At 53.2% G+C, this 19,798-nt stretch overlaps 1 protein-coding gene across 4 annotated transcripts in view; it reads left to right on the forward strand.

Annotated features, from left to right (window-relative positions):
* Nucleotides 1-19,798, forward strand: part of RXRA (retinoid X receptor alpha) — a 104,976-nt gene that overhangs the window by 65,787 nt on the left and 19,391 nt on the right. For 3 of the 4 annotated variants that reach the window (XM_044453044.1, XM_044453046.1, XM_044453047.1), the window contains 3 exons: nucleotides 6,781-6,931; nucleotides 7,695-7,874; nucleotides 12,081-12,137. In XM_044453044.1, the coding sequence (XP_044308979.1) occupies nucleotides 6,781-6,931; nucleotides 7,695-7,874; nucleotides 12,081-12,137 (388 nt within the window). The remainder of the gene's footprint in view (nucleotides 1-6,780; nucleotides 6,932-7,694; nucleotides 7,875-12,080; nucleotides 12,138-19,798) is intronic. The other variant, XM_044453045.1, reaches the window with a different exon arrangement.

A 19,798-nucleotide genomic window follows, 5' to 3' on the forward strand; every position in this document is an offset into this window, starting at 1 on the left:
GGCCTGGACCCAAGGCACAGCTGAGGCATGGGGCCGTTGGGGTCTGGGGCGAGGAACCCAAATCCCGAGGAGGTCCGTGAGGAGGGAATGGCCGCCGTGCCTCACTGGGCCAGGCACTGCGGGTCCAGAGCTCCTGCGTGGACTGGGATGTTGGAAAACTCAGCCGCAGGCTCAAATGAGTTTGGAAGTTAACGAATCCAGGCCATGGGTTCTGCAGTGGACTGGTTTTTCCTGAGCTGTGTGGATTTGCCGGACTTGGGACTTCCTCTAATTTGTCAGGATTTTAGGCAGGTTTACTTATATATAAAGAACATAGAGATATTGATCCAGAGTGCCTTTGTTCAGTGAGCATCGAGGGGGATTTGAGCCCCATGTGCCTCTGCCCAGTGCGTCTCACAGACCTTCTGCACATTTTGGGCACACGCTTGCACGCATGGTGAAGCCCATTGAGTCAAGAGAGAGCAACTTGTGCAAAGGTGGCCAGTGAGAAGAGAAGCACACTGGAGGTGTGTAAGCATTTAGTTTGTGCCCTTTTCAACACCCTGGTCACACAGGCAGGCAAGCGTGTGTCTGTTGAAAATGTCTGCAAATTGCCAGACAAGCATTCAATTTGCGCAACTTTCCTAGTTCAATTTTGCGCAAGTTTTCCACGTGACATGAATCAGCCCTGCTGTAGTCTCTGGAGGAAAGTTGAGCAAGCCAGAATGTTTGCATAAATTCCACGTGCGCTCATTTAGTTGGCATATGCTTCCTGTTCACGCGGAGCCAGCAGCGACTGGGGTGAGTGGTGAGGTGCCGCTGGTGAATGCGGGTTATTTCGGCCATCGGCCATTTGCCCGTTGCTCACTCAAACCCTCCTCTGGTGTTCTCCCTGCTGTATGGATCACGCCAGCATGTAAAACACTGGAAGGGAGGAAAGCCTTCTTGGCGTTCGCTCCACAGCTCCCTGGGGAGAACCGCCTTGCCTTCCATCTATTTTTAGGATGGTTCACGCAATGCAAAGGACCGGAAATAAACAGAAGAGTGGTGGAGGGAGGGAGGGAGGGAGGGGAGGAGGAAAGGGGGAGATGAGCCGTGCACGGTTGCTTGAAGCACCGGGAATGCCGTGCACACGAGGAAGGGCTCTCATTTACTCATGGTCAGGCTTAAGTGCTTTCCCCGTAGGAGACTCTGAAGCCACTCATGCCCGGATTAGTTTCTCCCCTGCAAGCACTTCCCTCCCTCCTTCCCTCCCTCCCTCCCTCTTCTTTGGAGGGGAATCTTTTGTGGCCCCAGCCAGGCATCACGCAGCTGAGCGTGCCTAAAGCATAATACAGGAATGGGAAAAGCCCCGCCAACGCTTCTGTGACTCTGTGCAGGAAAGGAGCAGGCGTCTCTCCGAGGATGATGGTGCCCCCGCTTCCCACCTGCGGGTGGCCAGGTCCCCCTTGCCTCTACTCACTTCCACAATGCTCCCAGGCAAGTGGAGCGTCCCCCTACCCCCAGCAGAGGCGGTGCGGATGGAAGGTGTTGTGCATCAGACGGCAGGTGTCGCTTGCGATCAGGCTATGGCTTGTCGGGTCTGCGGACTAGTGGAGCGGAAGGACACAGTGAAGGGCATGGCAAAGCCGGGGGTCGCAGGCCTCGGGGGGCTGGTCTCTCACGCCAGGTCTCTCCTTGAGAGCCATGGGGTGCGGGGAGCTTGCAGGTTTTGTGGCATACATGCTGGTTTGGTTTGAACTTGTGGATTCGGCTAGGACTATATCCAAAAGGAAAAAGAAATCTTTATCCAGGAACTGTCCACATTCCATGCCAAGGAAAAACCAAATTGTTTGAGCTGCAGATATTATGCAATTGTGACTTTCTTTTGCAATGCGTGCTAGTTGGCACATGTTTTCGGGCTTTGCTCACTGGGGAGGGAGGCCCGTGGAGCTCTGTATAAACACTCCCCACCCCCACTACTGACAATCTGAGCCAGAGACCTCACTGGCTTCCAGGACCTCAGCATTTCTTGGGCATGTGCAGTGTTTGCAGTCATAAAGACTAGAAGCTTGCCTTTCCAGCCCAAGGCAGAAATTATCTGGCAACAGCATTCTGTAACCAGTACCAGTTTCTTGGTGGGCCGTGCCTCTGGAAGTTCACATGAACGTGTGCACTTGCGCATGCCTGCTGACATCCTGTCGTCCCTCGGTCACATCTGAGGGTGACCAAGAGGCAGAATTGCTGGCCAGGATGTGTGTGCGGAGCGATTTCAACACCAGGCAGGCTTGATTTCCCACAGCTGGAGGCACCGAGCAGAAGGTTTTGGGGCCGGTGCTTGACTTGCACGGTGACGGCTGTTCACTTGCACGGGAAAGGGGCCTGTCCCTGGCCTGGCCGCCTCCGGGCCATTTTGGGTCCCCCGTGAGTAAAGCCACCCCAGGCTTTTGCCACTGGAGGCAGCTGCCCCACCCGGCCTTGTGTGAAGCCCAGCCCTGGCTGGAGACGGGGCGCAGCGCATGCGCAAGTGCCAGGCGTGCTCCTCTTGCCCCCCGCAAGCCTGTCTGGCGTGAGCGGCCCCCTTCCTGCTGGGCGCAGCGTTGGTCCGTCTGGCTAGCGAGCGAGGCCCCGGCTGGCCTTTGCTGGCAAGTGGGCTGCCTCGCACGCTGGGGGGGAGGTGGAGGCGCCGGTCCTTCTGGACTGCAGAGGAAGCCTGACATGCAGAAACAGGGTGAGCCAGAGGGAGCCTCCCAGGCCGTCTCGTCTGACTGCCGGCTGCAGCCGGCTCCACTCGTGGCATGCCTGTCCTTGAACGCCCCCACCGAGGGAGCGTTGGCGGCCTCCCATGGGAGCCCGTGCCATGCCCACAGGATCCTGACCGCCAGGAAGTCTTCCCCGGAGGCCTTGGTCCTGCGTGGCGTCGTGGCCGCCGTGCATGTGCCGCTCCGCGTTGGTGCCTGGCTTGGGCAGGCGGGGGGTGGTAGAGCCAAGCACCTGGCCAGTGGGGGACGGGACGGGACGGGACGGGACGCGTGGCTCTTGCACTCCAGTATGGCTGCACAGCACTCGCTTGCGGAAAGCAGCCAGGCACCATCCAAAGGCCTTGTGCCCGCAGAGCGCCGGGGCACCTGTGGCGTCCCCGCTGCAGGCAGATGCCGGGAATCAGCTCCCTTGCCCGTGGGGAAGAGCCCAGCTGCCTGCAGCCCAGCGACTGCCCCCAGTTCTGTGCCGGGTGGTTTGCGCCACCCCTCCAGCACTCCTCTCCCACACCTGCTCGAGTGCCATTTGTGGTGCCGAGAAATGGAAGAGGAAGGATCGGCAGGCGGCCGGGGATGGGATGGGACGGCGCCTGAGAGGCGCCATGGCTCCTAGGCCTGTCGCCTAAAGAGGAACTTCAGGAGTTCTTGTCTGCGGGAGGTGAGTCAGCGGTTTCCTGAGCCTTCTGCCGACTCATAGGGATCCCCAGGGTTGCAGCCTGCGGGTGGGCAGGGAGGAAGAGCGGAGGCAGGCCACGCTAGTGCCGAAGCGATCCTGTGCAAGTTGGAGAACCCCAGGGTCCCACCCCAAACAGCCAGGCGTGCTGTACGGATGAGGGTAGGTCTTTGCCCACCTTGGTGTGCTGTCCTTGCGAGAAGAGCCCATGCAGATGAAAGGTTAATGGGGCTACTCAGGCCAAGCTGTCCCTCCGGGTGCCCACTGAGTGGCCTGCGCTTAAGGGCTCTGTGTTGCCCGGCACCCTTTCCCAGTTGTCAGCCCCCGCATCAGCCGGAAGGGAGGAGAGGAGAGGGCAGAGCTTCATCCGCGCTTGGCTCCAGGTCAAGGGATGGTTGGAAGCATGAACCTTGCAAGCAGGGATGTTGGCTGCAGGCACCCTTTGAGCAGAGAAGAGCATTGCCCCCATTGATTTCAGGGGATCACAGAAGGGCAGAGTCAGAAGGGGCCAGAAGGCCATCAGGGCCAACCGGCTCTGTGATGCAGGACTCCCACTTTTGCCAATTTGGGATTTTGTGTCATCCTCCCACCCATCAAATGTCACACCGTGCCAGGGCAGGGCCTCCCCAGTCCCCCTCACAGAGGAAGGCCAGGGGCTCCCTGCCTCAGAGCCTGTTTCAAACGTCTTCCCGGAAAGGGCATCCAGTGGCGCTGAAGCATCGGGCTATGGTGAGGCTGGAGAGGTCTCCCCCCGTGTTCTCAGGGCATGGAGGGCTGCAGGATGGTCCTGCAGTGGAGCACCAGAAAACGGGAGTGTGCTCTTCCCCTTCCAAGAGAGGACCTCTGCCCATGCAAATAGATGCAAATCTAGAAATAACTATTTGACTCTAAGGAGGCGTCCCACAAACCTCTCCTCAGTGCAGAAGACTGGCCGGGTGAGCTGTGGATCCGCACTTCTGGCCTGCACCCAGAGCTCTGGTGTGCTGTTTTCAGGATGGAGCAGGGCTCTGGGTGCTGCCCTGTGCCGAGTTCTGCCCCACCCCAGCACTGTCCGCAGGGGATCTTGGCTCCCCAGAAGGGGCTCTCTGGGGTTCCCGGCAGGGGTCCTTCCCAGCTTCCCTGCCGAGGCAGGAAGCAGCCCCCGGCTCCCTCCACATGAAGCAGGCGCTCGGCTTCGCTGTGGAGCTGCAGCCCCTCCACCCAGAGCAAGGGAGGAGCCCGGCGGTCTCCTGGTTCTGAATAAAGGGCTGGCTTAAATGGGAACCCAGCCTTGGTGCATCTACAGGACCCTTGGGCAGGCTCTGCAGGGTGTGCATACAGGGCCCTTGGGCAGCAGTCCCTCCCTCCCTCCCCTGCGCAGGACAGCCCTCCCAGCCAAGGACACCCTCACACGCAGACTGTCCTCTGCGGGAGAGGATCCCCTGCTAAGGATCCTGGTGGGCGTTTCCCAGGTGAGGGATCGAAGTTAGCTCATTCAGCAGCTCCCCTCGCCCCGCCTCCCCTGCCCCATGTGTGATGCCCACACACGCCTCAGTGTGCAGAACGCGAGCAAGTGCTTGCTCCTTTTCCAAGAAAGGCGCAAAGGAAGATTCCCAAAGGCCCCAGGGAAGGGGCGACAGACCTGCCTGGGCCTCCCCCCGCCCTCCTCCGGCTGCCCTCTCAAGCTGGCGTTGGGCATGTGAGAGCAGCTGGGCTTTCCCTCGCCCAGAGAACCACCCACCCCTTCCTTTCCAAAATAAAGGGAGGAAACCAGCCAGCCAGTTTGAAGGGGAAACTTTCGTACCGGGCAACGCTGGTTCTTGAAACAGGAGGTGGGAGGAGTGATGGCACCAGCGGCGGCAGCAGCGGAAAGAGCTGAGATGGGGCGTCTGAAAAGGGAAAGCCCGGTCCTGCTGGTGGGCTTGTCGAGGGCAGGGCCAGCCAGCACACAGCTCCCGCGGGCGCCTGGGCAGCCCGAGGCGTGTGGCGGTGCCGGGGCTGGTGGGGAGCCCAGGTTTTCTCTGCAGGCTGCTGCCAAAGGGGCAGAGTGGCAGGTGGGGAATCTGGCCAAGCTGTGAGCGCAATAGGAAGAGGGCGCTCTCCTTGCCCCCACTGCCCACCCACCTGGTCCAGATACAGGGCAAGCTCTACTGCGGGGTTGTGGAATCCCCTTCCCCAGCCCGCAGTGGCTCCCTTGGGCTCCCCTCCCCGGCCGCGGGCCCTTTGCCCAGGCGCCCGTCCTCGTGGCTTTCTTGGCTTCTGCGAGGCCCTTCTCCAGGGCTTTGTGAAGCCCCTCCCCGGCTGGGGTGAGGGACTCACTCCCGGGCCGGGCTCTTGTGTTGCGCACAGCCACCGCTGGGCTTCCGGGACCCTCGAGTGAGAGACAGACTGAGCTCTCATCCCTGGCCTCATGTCGAGGCCCAAATTAGGAGAACAGGGTCCAAGACAGGCAGAGTCGCTCACTGCAGGGCAACCTTCCGGCCTCCTGGGATGGCCCGGGGTGGGGGTGAGGGGAGCACAGGGTGCTTTGCGCCCCCAGCGCCAGGCTTCTGTGAGCTTGGAGGTGGGAGCCCAGACTCTGATCCTCTGCCCTAGAGCTGCCCCCCAGCCGGCTCAGAAGGGACCACCCTGGCTGCCTCTCTGGGTTTGGCCATTCCCTGTGGGGAGGGGGCACCTGCTGGTGGGTGGGTAGGAAGAGCCTGGAGCCACCAGCTTCTGCTGTTCCCAAGCAGCAGCCCTGACCCCGACCCTGACCCTAGTCATGCGCCTCATCCATACGAGCAGCCTCATATAGAAAAGCTCTTTGGGATTTTAAGCCTTTGTTGATTTATTATGATCCTTATTGCTATTGTTGCTATATAATAGCTGGCCAGGATAAAACTTGTCCCTGCTGGTTTGGTGGAGCAGCCTGGAGAGCTATGCAGCCCCCGGCTCGCGAGCCTGACTGTGGGACTTCGACCTGCACCTCACTGGGAGACCTTTGGCCAGGCACAAGCCCTTATCTTGGCCTGCTCGGGGGTCATGGTGGGTTGGGTGGATACGCAAACAGTCATCGGTGTGTCATCAGCAAGGCCTCTATCCTCGGATATTTCTGTCAATGGCAGTAGCAGGTCGCCCGCTTGGGCAAGTGGGCCATGAAGCCGCAATGCAAATGAAAGGCCGGCTCAGGCGCTCCTCTGGTCTTCGGTTCTTCTCAGCTTTAGCCAGCTGAGAGTCCAACACACTGGGAGGGCCCCAGGTTGTGGGGAGACTGGGATCGCCTGCATCTTTCCAACCAGCCCATGGCCATTGTTCCCACCACAGAGGAGAAGCACGTGCGTTTGGCGGCTGGGGGGCCGCAGCCGTCGGCGCGGCCTCCTTTCTCTCTCCAGACGGCGTCGTGACACTCCGTTCCTCTGTGTTCGCTTGCAGCTCAATTCGCCCATGAACCCAGTGAGCAGCACGGAAGACATTAAGCCCCCCTTGGGCATCAACGGGGTCCTCAAAGTGCCAGTGCACCCCTCGGCAGCCATGGCCTCCTTCACCAAGCACATATGTGCCATCTGCGGCGATCGCTCTTCAGGTAACAGCCCTGCTGCCAGGCACCTGCTGCGGGTGCCCCGACAACGTAACCTCTCCAAGCTCTCACGTTGTGAGCGTTGGTTCCGGGTGGCTAAGCTGGGGCAGAATCCAGCAGTGCCACCCTGTCAGTGCAAATGCCTCGTGCCGCCTGCACCAGCCTTGCGTCACTAAATCAAGTGTGTCACTTTAGAATCCAGCTGAAGCTGTGTTTGTGCAACCAGCTGTGCACCTCGGGTGTGCAAGCCGTGGCTGCATGGTCTGCTGGCATGTCCCAGCTGCTTGCACAAGCAGTTGTGCAGTCACAGTGAACAACCAAGTGTGCCACAGAAACGTTCAGCAGAGGGCCACTGGTGCCGTTTGAGTTGCGACGGCACAGCCAGATCCTGTCCCTCGTCTTGTGCTTAATCCGGGATTGAGTCAGTCCTCCTTCAGGCGGGGGCCAAACCCCCTCTTAGGAGGACTCTTGGGGGCTGCCTTCTGGGGCTGGTGGGCTGAGGCAGAAGGGTGGGGTGGGAACACCAGCCTGTTCCCAAATGCACTTCCGGTTGGCCATTAAGCCTCCGGAGAGGATTTCAGTGTTTGAAGATGAGGAAAAGAACTGCACAAAAGCTAGGAAGCCCTCCAGGAAGCCGTGGTTAAAGAAACAGGCGGAGGCTCCTCCTGACCTTGGCCTGCGGGTGCAAGACGCCCCCTGCCCGATGCTCAGTGCCAAGACGTGCTCCATCAGCACCTCTGGGCTCTCTCCTCCGCTCGCTCCCTTGCAGGTAAACATTACGGGGTGTACAGCTGCGAGGGCTGCAAAGGCTTCTTCAAGCGGACGGTGCGGAAGGACTTGACCTACACCTGCCGTGACAACAAAGATTGCTTGATCGACAAGCGCCAGCGGAACCGATGCCAGTATTGCCGGTACCAGAAGTGTCTTGCCATGGGCATGAAGAGAGAAGGTAAGGCGAGAAAGAGGCTGTCAGACCGGGCACTGGCCAAACCCGCAGCGGCCACGTGCCCATCCCAGTTCTCACGGGCTGCAGGCGCGAGCAGGCCACGCCGTGTGTGCCGCTTCCGAGCGTGCTTCTACAATTAGAACCCAAAGTCCCCCTTTCTGCAATGAAACCACAGAGAAGGGAGTACTCCAGTTTTGCTCTAGATCCTACCCTCTGTTTGCTGGCTTGTAGCTAAGGGTGAACGCTGCCCGCTCTCTGATGTGTTTACAACACGGAGGATTTTTTTTAATGAGCGGAAGCACTCAGAAATGGCACTGCCAGTTTTCCATTGCTGCACCTTTCAAGCCAGGCTTGGCTGCTCCTCTCCTTATTTCCCGATGAGCACACCCCTGCCCTTTGACGTGGCACAGTCCAGAATGCCACCGTTTCATTTGCGTGATGTGTAGACTAGATGTGAAAGCCCTCGTGGCTGAATGAGGGACAGTTGCAGGGTGGGGGTTCTACATACTGAGCTCACAGAATACCAGAATTACTCATCAAAGGAGATCAGAGTCTGTTCTCCAAGAAGTAAGCTTCTGAAACTGGCATAAACCATGCAAATGTGAGCATTTTTTCTGCATTCCACCTCCCAACACACTTTGCACAATCTGTTTTCCACTGAACCCCTTCTGCTAACTGGTGGAAAACTCATTCTTCCCAGTGTGGAATTTCCCTGGGCCATGACCACACCCTTCCATGCATTGAACTGTGGTCGTCATGAGTAGAAACCTGTGCTTTTTGCTTTTTTAAGGGGTGAAAAAGCAGAGAAAGCTGGGATTCTTAGGAGCTGGAATTTTGCAACTGTGTGCTGTTTGTGTGTCTGCCCCACCTCGCCACACCCTGCGGAACAACATGCTGTGTGCAGACCTTGCCGGAGGGCGGGGGGCTCCTCCTCGGAAGCTGCTTTGATGCTTACATTTAGTCCTTCTGAAGTTTCCTGGCCAAAAGGGCTCCCACAGCAGCACTGCCACCCCTGGGAAAACAAGGCAGCCCCTGTCCACAGGGTTCCATTCGGAAAAGACTCAGCAAGTTAGGGAAAGGGGGCAGGAGGGGTGAAGGGAGAAGCGCCCTGCTTTCCAGTGGAGCTTTTGGGACAGCCCCGTGGCCCCCTCTTGTCTTGCAGTTCAGGGGGACTTGCTCAAAGAAGAGGCCTGCTGGGGTGTGTCTCCTACATGCCCTCCAAAACGTGGAGGTGGCACAAAGGCCAGCGACAAAAGCAGCACCCTGTGAGGCAGGGAAGGCCTCGGGGTGTGAACCGCATGTGGCAGCCAGCCGTGGACGGCGCGCCAGCCGTGCCCAGGGAAGGCCGGACTCCTGCTCACTGCTGCGCTTTGCCAGCTTGGCTTTCTCGGCCTGGTCCACGTCACGAGGCTGCTCGGGGGAGAGGTAGAGCCTGCAGACGGGAGGGCGGAGGAACTGACCCCATGCCCAAAGTTAGTGCTGTTCGCTGCCCCCCCGCTGGACCGAGATCCTCCGTGCCTTGGCATCGCCCTCATCTTTCTTCTCTGCCTCACCCAGCCGATTTGTGACGGGGCCGGGAGAAGCCCAGCAAGGGCAGGCCGAGCCCAGCAGGCGTGATTTACCAGGTCACGCGAGGGCCTGCGCTTGCCACCTTTTGAGACGTTGAGCCCGGCTCTTCCTCTGGGACATGTGGAGGCGGCTTCAGATATGATGGATGTTTGAGGCTGGGGAAGGGAGAGTGTCTGGGAGGGATCCACACTGGCTTGGGAGGCGAATCCAAGGAGGAGCTTTCCTGCCTCCAGGCAACGGCCTCCCCAGCCTGGCATGTTGCTCCTTCCAGAAGTGCTGGAAGGACTCCCATGCAGTCAGTGCTTGAAAGGAGGCGTCTTCCCCCTAGAGTCCAGTTCTTCTTGAACTTGGAACATTTCTCTCATCTCTGGTTCAGGGCATCCCAAAACTTCTCCAGGTGCTTCCATTCATTCCTTAAATTTCTATACCAGCACAACAGCCAAAGCCTTTCAGGAGGTTTACAAAGCTCTAAAGCCTAGCAATGTAGCAACTTTGTGTAATATACAAACACTTGCAAACAAAAATATGCAAACATGTGGCTCAGTCAACAGGAGAAGTTCCAGGACCCACTGAAAGTCTTGTCACCTGTGCATTCTTGTATGGTTTTTTTGCCGAAAGCACAGTCATCTTGCAGGTGATTTTCCTGACAGAATATAGTTTTGAGCATGCATTTCCTTGATAACAGGCCTTTTTTAGAACTCCACTGCAAAATTTGGAGATGAGTAGATTTTGAGGGGTAACGCAGTGTGTGCAGTGGTCTAAGTGTGCAAAATTAGATAAGTCTGCACACTCATATACAGGGAACCGCCTTTTCACTGCCCTGCAGGTTTGAACCTGGGGCTTCTGCGTGCAAAGCAACTGTTTTAGCTGACCTCCCCCTTCCCTCCTGCTGTCTGTGCTGAATCTTCCACCACTCAGATTCAAGGAGTGACCCCTTTGGTCCTAGGATAATGAGAGAGGGAGAAAAAGGACCCCTTTTCCAATCTCTTCACAAGGTGCATCATTCTCTACACCCCGTGATACCTTCCTTCAGCTGCCTTTTTCTAAGCTAAACAGCCCCAGCTGTTCTAACCCTTTCTCATACAGGAGTTGCTCCAGCCCCTGATCATTTTGGTTGCTGCTTTCTGCCCCTTTTCCAACTCTACAATATCCTTTTTTTAGGCGTGGCCACCAGAACAGTACATCAAGGCAGGAGATCTGTGTCCTTTGTGCATAGATTGAGCTCATGTGTGAGTCATTGTTGGATCCTTTACAAATTCTACCTAGTCCAGGTACCAGTTTCCAACACTGAACGGCCATTTTTGTTTCGGAGGCTGAGTGGAGCACGGAGGTGGTCCGAGCTTTGTAGTCCGTCTGCCCTTGATGGAACCCTGTGACTTCCCAAGGTTGGAGAATTATGGGCAGCTCCCTAGGCGGCCACTCTTACAGGAGCATCATTTGGCCGTCCAGCCCCCTGCTCATCTCTCATGCTCCGGCAGATGCTGGGGACAACTTTGCTCCATCGCACTCAGAGAAGATGTGATTGAGACCCCTCTGGGCGCCAGTTAGCGATGTACAGGTTCTACTCCCTCTAACTTGTTTGTTTCCCAGATTGTCAGGTGCTTCCCATTCTCTCATTCATTTGTTGATGGAAGTTGATGTTTTTGCCCACATTTTGCATGTACTGATTTGCATCAGTACCAATGCACACATAGGCACATGTGCGTGATTTACTAGACATGTGCACAGAATATGCATTAGTGCCCTTGCACTAATGCACACTAGCGTTAATTTCCCACCACCCCCACCACCCCCAGAAGGGGAAAAGCACTCTGAGCATCTGCAGAATCTGTGTGGGGGAGAAAAAGTCAGCTGTGGAACCTGTGGAGTTGTAGAGATCTGAATTCATTTGGAACTTTTGCAGGGGGTTTCTGTCACTCAACCTCTCACCCTGGCTTTGACTGAGTGGCCAAGGCGTGATGCATCCAGGGGGCTTCTGAGTTCCTGGCAACCCTGTGGACTGGAGGACCCAGATTCTCTCTGCCCGAGATGCCAGAGGGGGCACTGGGCAGGAGGCAAGAAGATGATGTCATGGGAAAGATGTCCCAGGACCTAGTTCCCCTGGCCAGGGGTTCTCTACCCCAGCCTCTCTGCTGGCCCTTCTCACTGACAAGTGGCCTATGTTTGAAAGGCGGCCTGTGCCTCGTCCAGTTCAAGTGTTGTTCAGCTGCCCCTCAGCAGGAATTGGCCTCTGGAATAGAAGCTGTGGAGCTCATTTGGCCTCAGTGTTGCCCACTAGGGTGAGATGCATAACATTTTCATTTAAAGTATGTAGTAAATCTCTCTAAATGTTCATCTGTAGTAAAAAGGGGTGTCTTGGATCAGAAGGACAAGAGTGCAGTCTTGCAAACTGCTACTCACCCATGGTGAGTTGAGAGTTGACTCCAGGTGACCAAGGCAGGGAAAGAACACTTTATAAACTAGGGAAGAGTCCAAGCCCTGGCCCTTTTTCTTGGAACAGATCACTTTTTGGCCACACATGCGCCATGGTATGCTTATGGTGCTGTCAAAATTCATCATAATTTTAATAATCCTAGTACTAAAGCAGCAACAAAATTTATTACAACAATGTTTCATTTCAAAATTTTTACTCTATTACAGGGATGGAGCACCATCCATCCCGGCCCACAAGACTCCCTGGAAGGCAGGAAGAACAAGGTATTCCCATTTCGATATTACTAGACCAGCCATTAAGCAGCAAAACATGTTGATCTCTCCAGAAATGTGGTGGCAGGCCAGAGTTGAAGTGCGGGCGGGCAGTGGCCCTTCCCACCTAGGCCACGCCCCAAGTCCGGCAAATAGTCCTCCCGGGCTCCATCAAGGCCCCCTTTTCTCCTCTTGGGAGCCCTGCCATTTGCTTGGAAGCCACACAGCTCCCTTCAGAGACAGGGAAAGAACCCATTCTGGAATAGGAAGGTATGCAGAATTCTTTTGCACATACAAAAAGGACACACAAGCTCTGCATTTCAGCCTCCTGTGTGAACACAAATGAGAGAACATGTTCTTCACAAATGTGCCCAAAATCCTCCAGTGTGTGCTTGTTTTTGCAAACTGGGCAAATTTCAGAGGAAAACTATTTGAAAGTGCACAGTTGAAAACAATGCTGTTTCACACTTTAGCCAATTTTGGTGCATGTTTCCCATCTGATTGTGTTGCCGTGTTCCCCTGGGTGCAAACAGAGTAATGCTTGCAAAAAGCAAGGGAGAGAGAAGCACCGTGGGGTGCCCCGAGCCCCCGCAAACACACTTTGCCCTGCTCAGAGTGAACTCCCCAAAGCTGGGACTCCATCATGTCTGATGCCGCTTTCCAGATTGCTCCAAACCGCAGGTGTCTGAGGAGGGCTGGGATGAAAATAAGAGCGGGGGGGAGCTGGGAACCCCCCTGTGGAGGGGGCAGAACCTTCATCCCCATCCAGAGGAAGGCACAGCCACACCCCTCCTCCCTCCTGGGCAGCCAGTGCTGTACGCGTGATGCGGCTGCTTGTGAGCAGAGCGTGTGCCCGGCACCCCCGCCACCCCTCACCTTCCCATCTACCGAGGGGGTCGCCACACGACCTCCCGCCCCGGGCCTGCAGCCCTCGGTGTACGTGCTTGCATATCCAGGGGTGTGCTGGACAGCTCCTTAGGGTGCTGGGTGGGAGAGCTTTCATGCACCCCTTCTTGTGCTGAGCAAGCCGAGCAGGGAAGGCCTAGGGAAAGACATGCAGACATTTGCATGACTTATTCAGGCTGGAGGTTTGGGCTCAGAATTCGCATCTGGGTGCTCAGTGCCGCTTTGCTTTAAATTACAGGTGTTAACTGTTCCGGCCACAACAGCCCTTCCACTCTTCCAGCCCAAGGGCCAAAAGCAATTTCATGGGAGCCCTGGAGGGAGGGGCCACGGGCAGAGGGGTGGGGCTACAGAGGCCCAGAAATGCCAGCCGTTGTCTTCTCATGTTATGAATCCATGCATCCAATTGCTTGTGAGCATGTTGGCTTTTCAGATCGCCTGGCTTGGTTTGCGGAAGGTACTCAGGCGCCATATTCCATGTGCTTTTTTGTGGTGCGTGCCGCCTGTGCCTTCAGTCTTGCCACCCCCGCCAGCGCCTGCCTCACAGCCATCGCTCTTCCCCCGTGCTTTTCAAGCCCAAGGCGCAGGATGATGGGATGCCCACAGCCTCCTGCTATGCGGCTGCCCCGCTGGGCCGGGCCAGTGCAAGCCAGTGCTTTCGGCAGCACCGGAGGGTGGAAGGCAAGGGCATTGCGGGGGGAGCGAAGTGGTCCCACGCTGATCTGGAAGGAATGATGGTGATCCTTGGAGGGGAGGCCCACGGGAGGGCGAGGGCACAGGAGGGGGCCATTCGCTCACCCCACACGGGAACTGTTCCGCGCAGGAGCTCGTTCTCGGCGTTTCTGTTCTGCTGTCGCTGCTAAAAGGGCGCTCATGGCGGTGGGCACGACCATTCCGAGTGAGGGGGCCACGAAGCAATAAAAGTGGGCACATTAGAGATGCTAAAACTATGACTGGCAAATGTTACAGCAAAACACTGTTTCAGGAGGGCGCAGTTTCACTTTTGAAAACGTCGTTCTGAAATCCTGCCAGCCAAAGCAGCACCGGGTGTTTTGTTTTTGTTTTGCAGGTGCAACATGTCCTCCTCTGTGCTTTCCCCTCTTTCTGATTTTGCTGCTATCTGCAAATTCTGCCCCTGCTCTCCAGCCTGATTTCTGCACATTTCTTTCTTTCTTTCTTTCTTTCTTTCTTTCTTTCTTTCTTTCTTTTTGAATAAATTTTATTATTATTTTCTACAAACTAAGAAACATCAATCATCGGAAACATCAGACCTGCTGGGTCAGCCCCTCATATTTTTTTTATAACAGTTTGTAAATATATTCAAATCTACGCATAGTCCTGTTTCTCTAGCCAGTGATAAAAAGAGTTCCATGTTTGATCGATGTATCCTCTTTCTCCTTCAGAGACAAAGTCAGTCTGTCCATTTCAGCGCAATCCAGAATCTTTTTTAAAATCAGTTCATCAGTGGGTGGTTCTTCACTCCTCCAATGTTGGGCAAATGCAATCCTTGCCACAGTAATTACATGTAAAATCAAATACATAGCTTGTTTATCAACATCATCAGGTACACTGCCTAGTAAAAAAACTTCATTAAAGATTTTTGGAACATTTCCTCAAGCCATCTATAAAAATTTTATAGAGATTTTCTTTATATGAGGTTGCTAAAGTTACCTTGATATTTCTTTCCCACAACTTTTGCCATTTCTGTAACTCAACATTATATCCAAAATTTTGTGCCCATGCTATCATAGTTTCCTTAACTTGTTCATCTTCCATTCTTGTATCCAAAAGAAAATTATACAGTTTTTTAATCAATTTCTCATCTGATTTTAAGATCACTTGGTCAAATGTTGTTAACTCCTTATGAAAACCCCACATTTTATTATCTTTAACATATCTCGATTGTATTTGAACCTTATGCCACCAAGAGATCTTAATACCCTGCTCTTGTAATTCTTGGCTCAATTTCAATCCTCCATCATTATCCAAAATATCATCATATTTCACAATCATATCAAAATTCAATGCGTTTGGATATGCAAGAGCTTCCATAGGCGAAATTCATCTTGGCAACTTAGTGTACAGTTTTGTCTATAATTTTTCCCACACCGACATAATGACTTTCTAATATAATGATTTAAAAAACAAGCATGTGTCTTACACTTCTCATACCACATATAAGCGTGCCAACCCATTTGTAGAACATGCCCTTCAAGATAAAGGATTCTCTTATTTTTTAACATTATCCATTCTTTTAGCCACGTTAAGACAGAAGCTTGATAGTACAGCATCCAGTCAGGCAGACCAAAACCCCCCATTCCCTTTGACCTCCTGAAGCATTTTTAATCTAATCCTTGGTTTCTTCTTTTGCCATACAAATCTCAAAACATGGTGTTTAGATCATCAAAATAATTTTTATCAATTTTTATGGGAATTGTTTGAAATAAAAATAAGAACTTTGGTAATATATTCATTTTGACTATTGCTGTTCTTCCCAACAACGATAGTTGCAAATTAGCCCATTTTTCCAGATCACTCTTAATTTCCTTAAGTAGTTTATCATTGTTATTGTTGTTGTTAGTCACAAAGTCATGTCCGACCCATCACGACCCCATGGACAGCATTCCTCCAGGCCTTCCCGCCCTCCACCATCCCCCGGAGTCCACTCAAGCTCACACCAACTGCCTCAGTGACTCCATCTAGTCACCTCCTCCTCTGCCGCCCCCTCCTCCTCTTGCCATCTATTGTTCCCAGCATTAGGCTCTTCTCCAGGGAGCCCTTCCTTCTCATCAGGTGGCCAAAGTATTTGAGTTTCATCTTCAGGATCTGGCCTTCTAAAGAGCAGTCAGGGTTGATCTCCTCTAGGACTGACCGGTTCGATCGCCTTGCAGTCCAAGGGACTCGCAGGAGTCTCCTCCAGCACCACAATTCAAAGGCCTCAATCCTTTTGCGCTCAGCCTTCCTTATGGTCCAGCTTTCACAGCCATACATTGCAACTGGGAAAACCATAGCCTTGACTGTACGCACTTTTGTTGGCAAGGTGATGTCTCTGCTTTTTAGTATGCTGTCTAGATTTGCCATAGCTTTCCTCCCCAGGAGCAAGCGTCTTTTAATTTCTGGGCTGCAGTCCCCATCTGCGGTGATCTTGGAGCCCATGAAAATAAAATCTGTCACTACCTCCATTTCTTCCCCATCTATTTGCCAGGAAGTGAGAGGACCAGATGCCATGACCTTAGTTTTCTTAATGTTGAGTTTCAGGCCAACTTTTGCACTCTCCTCCTTCACCCCCATCAAGAGGCTCTTTAGTTCCTTTTCACTTTCTGCCATGAGAGTGGTATCATCTGCATATCTGAGGTTGTTGATATTTCTCCCAGCAATCTTAATTCCAGCTGGTGATTCATCTAGCCCAGCCTTTCTCATGATGTGCTCTGCATATAAGTTAAATAGGCAGGGCGACAGTATACAGCCTTGCCGAATTCCTTTCTCAATTTTGAACCAATCAGTGGTTCCATGTCCAGTTCTCACTGTTGCTTCTTGACCCGCATGTAGGTTTCTCAAGAGACAAATAAGATGGTCTGGGACTCCCATTTCTTTAAGAACTTGCCACAATTTGTTGTGGTCCACACAATCAAATGCTTTAGCACAGTCAATGAAGCAGAAGTAGATGTTTTTCTGGAACAACCTAGCTTTCTCCATGATCCAGTGCATGTTGGCAATTTGATCTCTAGTTCCTCTGCCTCTTCGAAATCCTGCCTGTACTTCTGGTAGTTCTCGGTCCACATACTGCTGGAGCCAAGCTTGTAGGATTTTGAGCATAACTTTGCTAGCATGTGAAATGGGTGCAATGGTGTGGTAGTTCGAACATTCTTTGGCATTGCCCTCCTTTGGGATTGGAATGTAAACTGACCTGTTCCAATCCTGTGGCCACTGTTGTGTTCTCCAAATTTGCTGGCATATTGAGTGTAGCACTTTTACTGCATCGTCTTTTAAGATTTTGAATAGCTCAGCTGTAATACTGTGTCCTGCACTAGGTTTGTTGTTGCTCAGACTTCTTAAGGCCCATTTGACTTCACATTCCAGGATGTCTGGCTCAAGGTCAGTGAACACCCCATCATAGTTATCAGGGACATTAGGCTCTTTCTTGTATAGTTCCTCTGTGTAATCATGCCACCTCTTCTTAATCTCTTCTGCCTCTGTTAGGTCCCTGCCATTTTGGTCTTTTATCATGCCCATCTTTGCATGAAACGTTCCCTTCATATCTCCAATTTTCTTGACTAGATCTCTGGTCCTCCCTATTCTATTGTTTTCTTCTGTTTCTTTGCACTGTTCATTTAAGAAGGCATTCTTATCTCTTCTAGCTATTCTCTGGAATTCTGCATTCAATTGGGTGTATCTTTCCTTTTCTTCCTTGCCTTTCGTTTCCCTTCTTTCCTCAGCTATTTGTAAAGCTTTCTCAGTCAGCCATTTTGCTTTCTTGCATTTCTTTTTCTTTGGGATGGCTTTAGTTGCTACCTCTTGTACAATGAGGTGAACCTCTGTCCATAGTTCTTCAGGCACTCTGTTGATCAGATCTAATTCCTTAAATCTATTTGTCACTTCTACTGTATATTCATCAGGAATATGATTTAGGTCATACCTGAGTGGCCTAGTGCTTTTCCCTACTTTCTTCAATTTAAGCCTAAATTTTGCAACAAGAAGCTCATGATCTGAGCCACAGTCAGCTCCTGGTCTAGGTTTTACTGACTATATAGAGCTTCTCCATCTTTGGCTGCAGAGCACATAGTCAGTCTGATTTCTGTGTTGACCGTCTTGTGATGCCCATGTGTAGAGTCGTCTCTTGGGTTGTTGGAAGAGACTGTTTGCTATGTCCATCGAATTCTCTTGACAAAATTCTACCAGCCTGTGCCCTGCTTCATTTTGTTCTCCAAGACCAAACTTGCCTGTTATTCTTGTTATCCTTTGGCTTCCTACTTTATCATTCCAGTCCCCCATGATAATAAGGACATCATTTTTGGGTGTTAATTCTAGAAGGTGTTGTAGGTCTTCATAGAACTGGTCAACTTCAGCCTCTTCTGCACCAGTGGTTGGGGCATAGACTTGGACTATTGTGATGTTGAATGGTTTGCCTTGGATTCGAACTGAGATCATTCTGTCATTTTGGAGATTGTATCCCAGGACTGCTTTTCCTACTCTTTTTTTTGACTATGAAGGCTACTCCATTTCTTCTGAGGGATTCTTGCCCGCAGTGGTATACCTGATGGTCATCTGAATTAAATTCACCCATTCCTGTCCATTTTAGTTCACTGATTCCCAAGATGTTGATGTTCAGTCTTGTCATCTCTTGTTTGACCACGTCCAGCTTGCCTTGATTCATGGATCTTACATTCCAGGTTCCTATGGAGTATAGATCTTTGCAGCATCGGACTCTCCTTTCACCACCAGATACATCTGCAACTGAGTGTCCTTTCGGCTTTGACCCAGTCGCTTCATTCTTTCTGGCGCTACTAGTACTAGCCCTCTGCTCTTCCCCAGTAGCATATTGGACACCTTCCGACCTGAGGGGCTCATCTTCCGGTGTCATATCGTTTTGCCTTTTGGGACTGTCCATGGGGTTTTCATGGCAAAGATACCGGAGTGGGTTGCCATTTCCTTCTCCAGTGGAGCACGTTTTGTCAGAGCTCTCTGCTGTGACCTGTCCGTCTTGGGTGGCCCTGCATGGCACAGCTCATAGCTTCATTGAGCTACGCAAGCCCCTTCGCCACGACAAGGCAAACAAGGCAGTGATCCATGAAGGAGAGTTTATCATAGTTATCTTCTTTCATGTAGTACGGTAGCTGTAAGAAAAATTCCCAGATATTTAACCTTTTTAACAATTTGAAGATCTACTTGTCCCGTCAAAGTTTTTCTCTGCTCCAGTGTGAGATTTTTCACTAGTGTTTCTGTATGCTTCGAAATCCATGCAGCGGCTCTAGCTGCCGCCCCATCTCGGTGTCCCTCCCACCCGAGGCTGCGACTTTCCTGAGCTAAAGCAGATAGTGCGGAGTTGTTAGCAGCTGCTGTGCTGAACTTGACAGGAAATGCCTTTTCGGTCAATAGCCTGGCCTGGGTTCTGAGCTAATTACCCAGCAAGTTGGCTGCCTTTGTGATTAATGAGGGCCCCTTCTGATGAGCAGAGAGCCCTCTGGGGCACATGCACAGAATGCTCCACTTCTGTGCGCACGTGCGCAGCAGGCCGACGGCCCTCCTCACGAGAAGGGCGTCTTCCGGGTGCTTAGAGGAGCTGGAGCATTTGCCAGAGGGCAGCATGCAGGCACAAGCCCAGGGGCCGGAATGAGTCCCCTCTGCTGCCAACCCAGGTGGAGACAAGCGCATAAGGGGAGGGGGCGGACACTCCAGTGCCCGTGTGACGCTCGCACTGCTGGCCACCCAGCCTTCGAAGGGCCCTTCGCTCGCTGGGGAGGGCCGGTGCATGTGTTCGTGGGGAACTTGCAGGGGCTGGGGCGTGGGCTGGGCCAGATCAAGGGGATGAGGCCACCGGGGCACCTGGCGAGCTGAAAGGGCCTTGAGAGTTAGGATGTTAGTCTGCTTGTGCCACTGCGCAAGTGCCCTTGGCCTGAACACACACTTGTGCAAAGGGCAGCAATGTGCATTTGTGCAAATCGGCGCATGTCGGCCTGCCGAAGATGGAGAAGTGGTTAGCAGGACGGCAGACTCTGCATGGCTGAGAGAAGGCTGGGCACTCACCTCTGCAGGCTGGCTCTGTAGCAGTC

Source organism: Varanus komodoensis, unplaced genomic scaffold, assembly GCF_004798865.1.
Source record: "Varanus komodoensis strain SLA01 unplaced genomic scaffold, ASM479886v1 scaffold77, whole genome shotgun sequence".
NCBI lineage: Eukaryota > Metazoa > Chordata > Lepidosauria > Squamata > Varanidae > Varanus > Varanus komodoensis.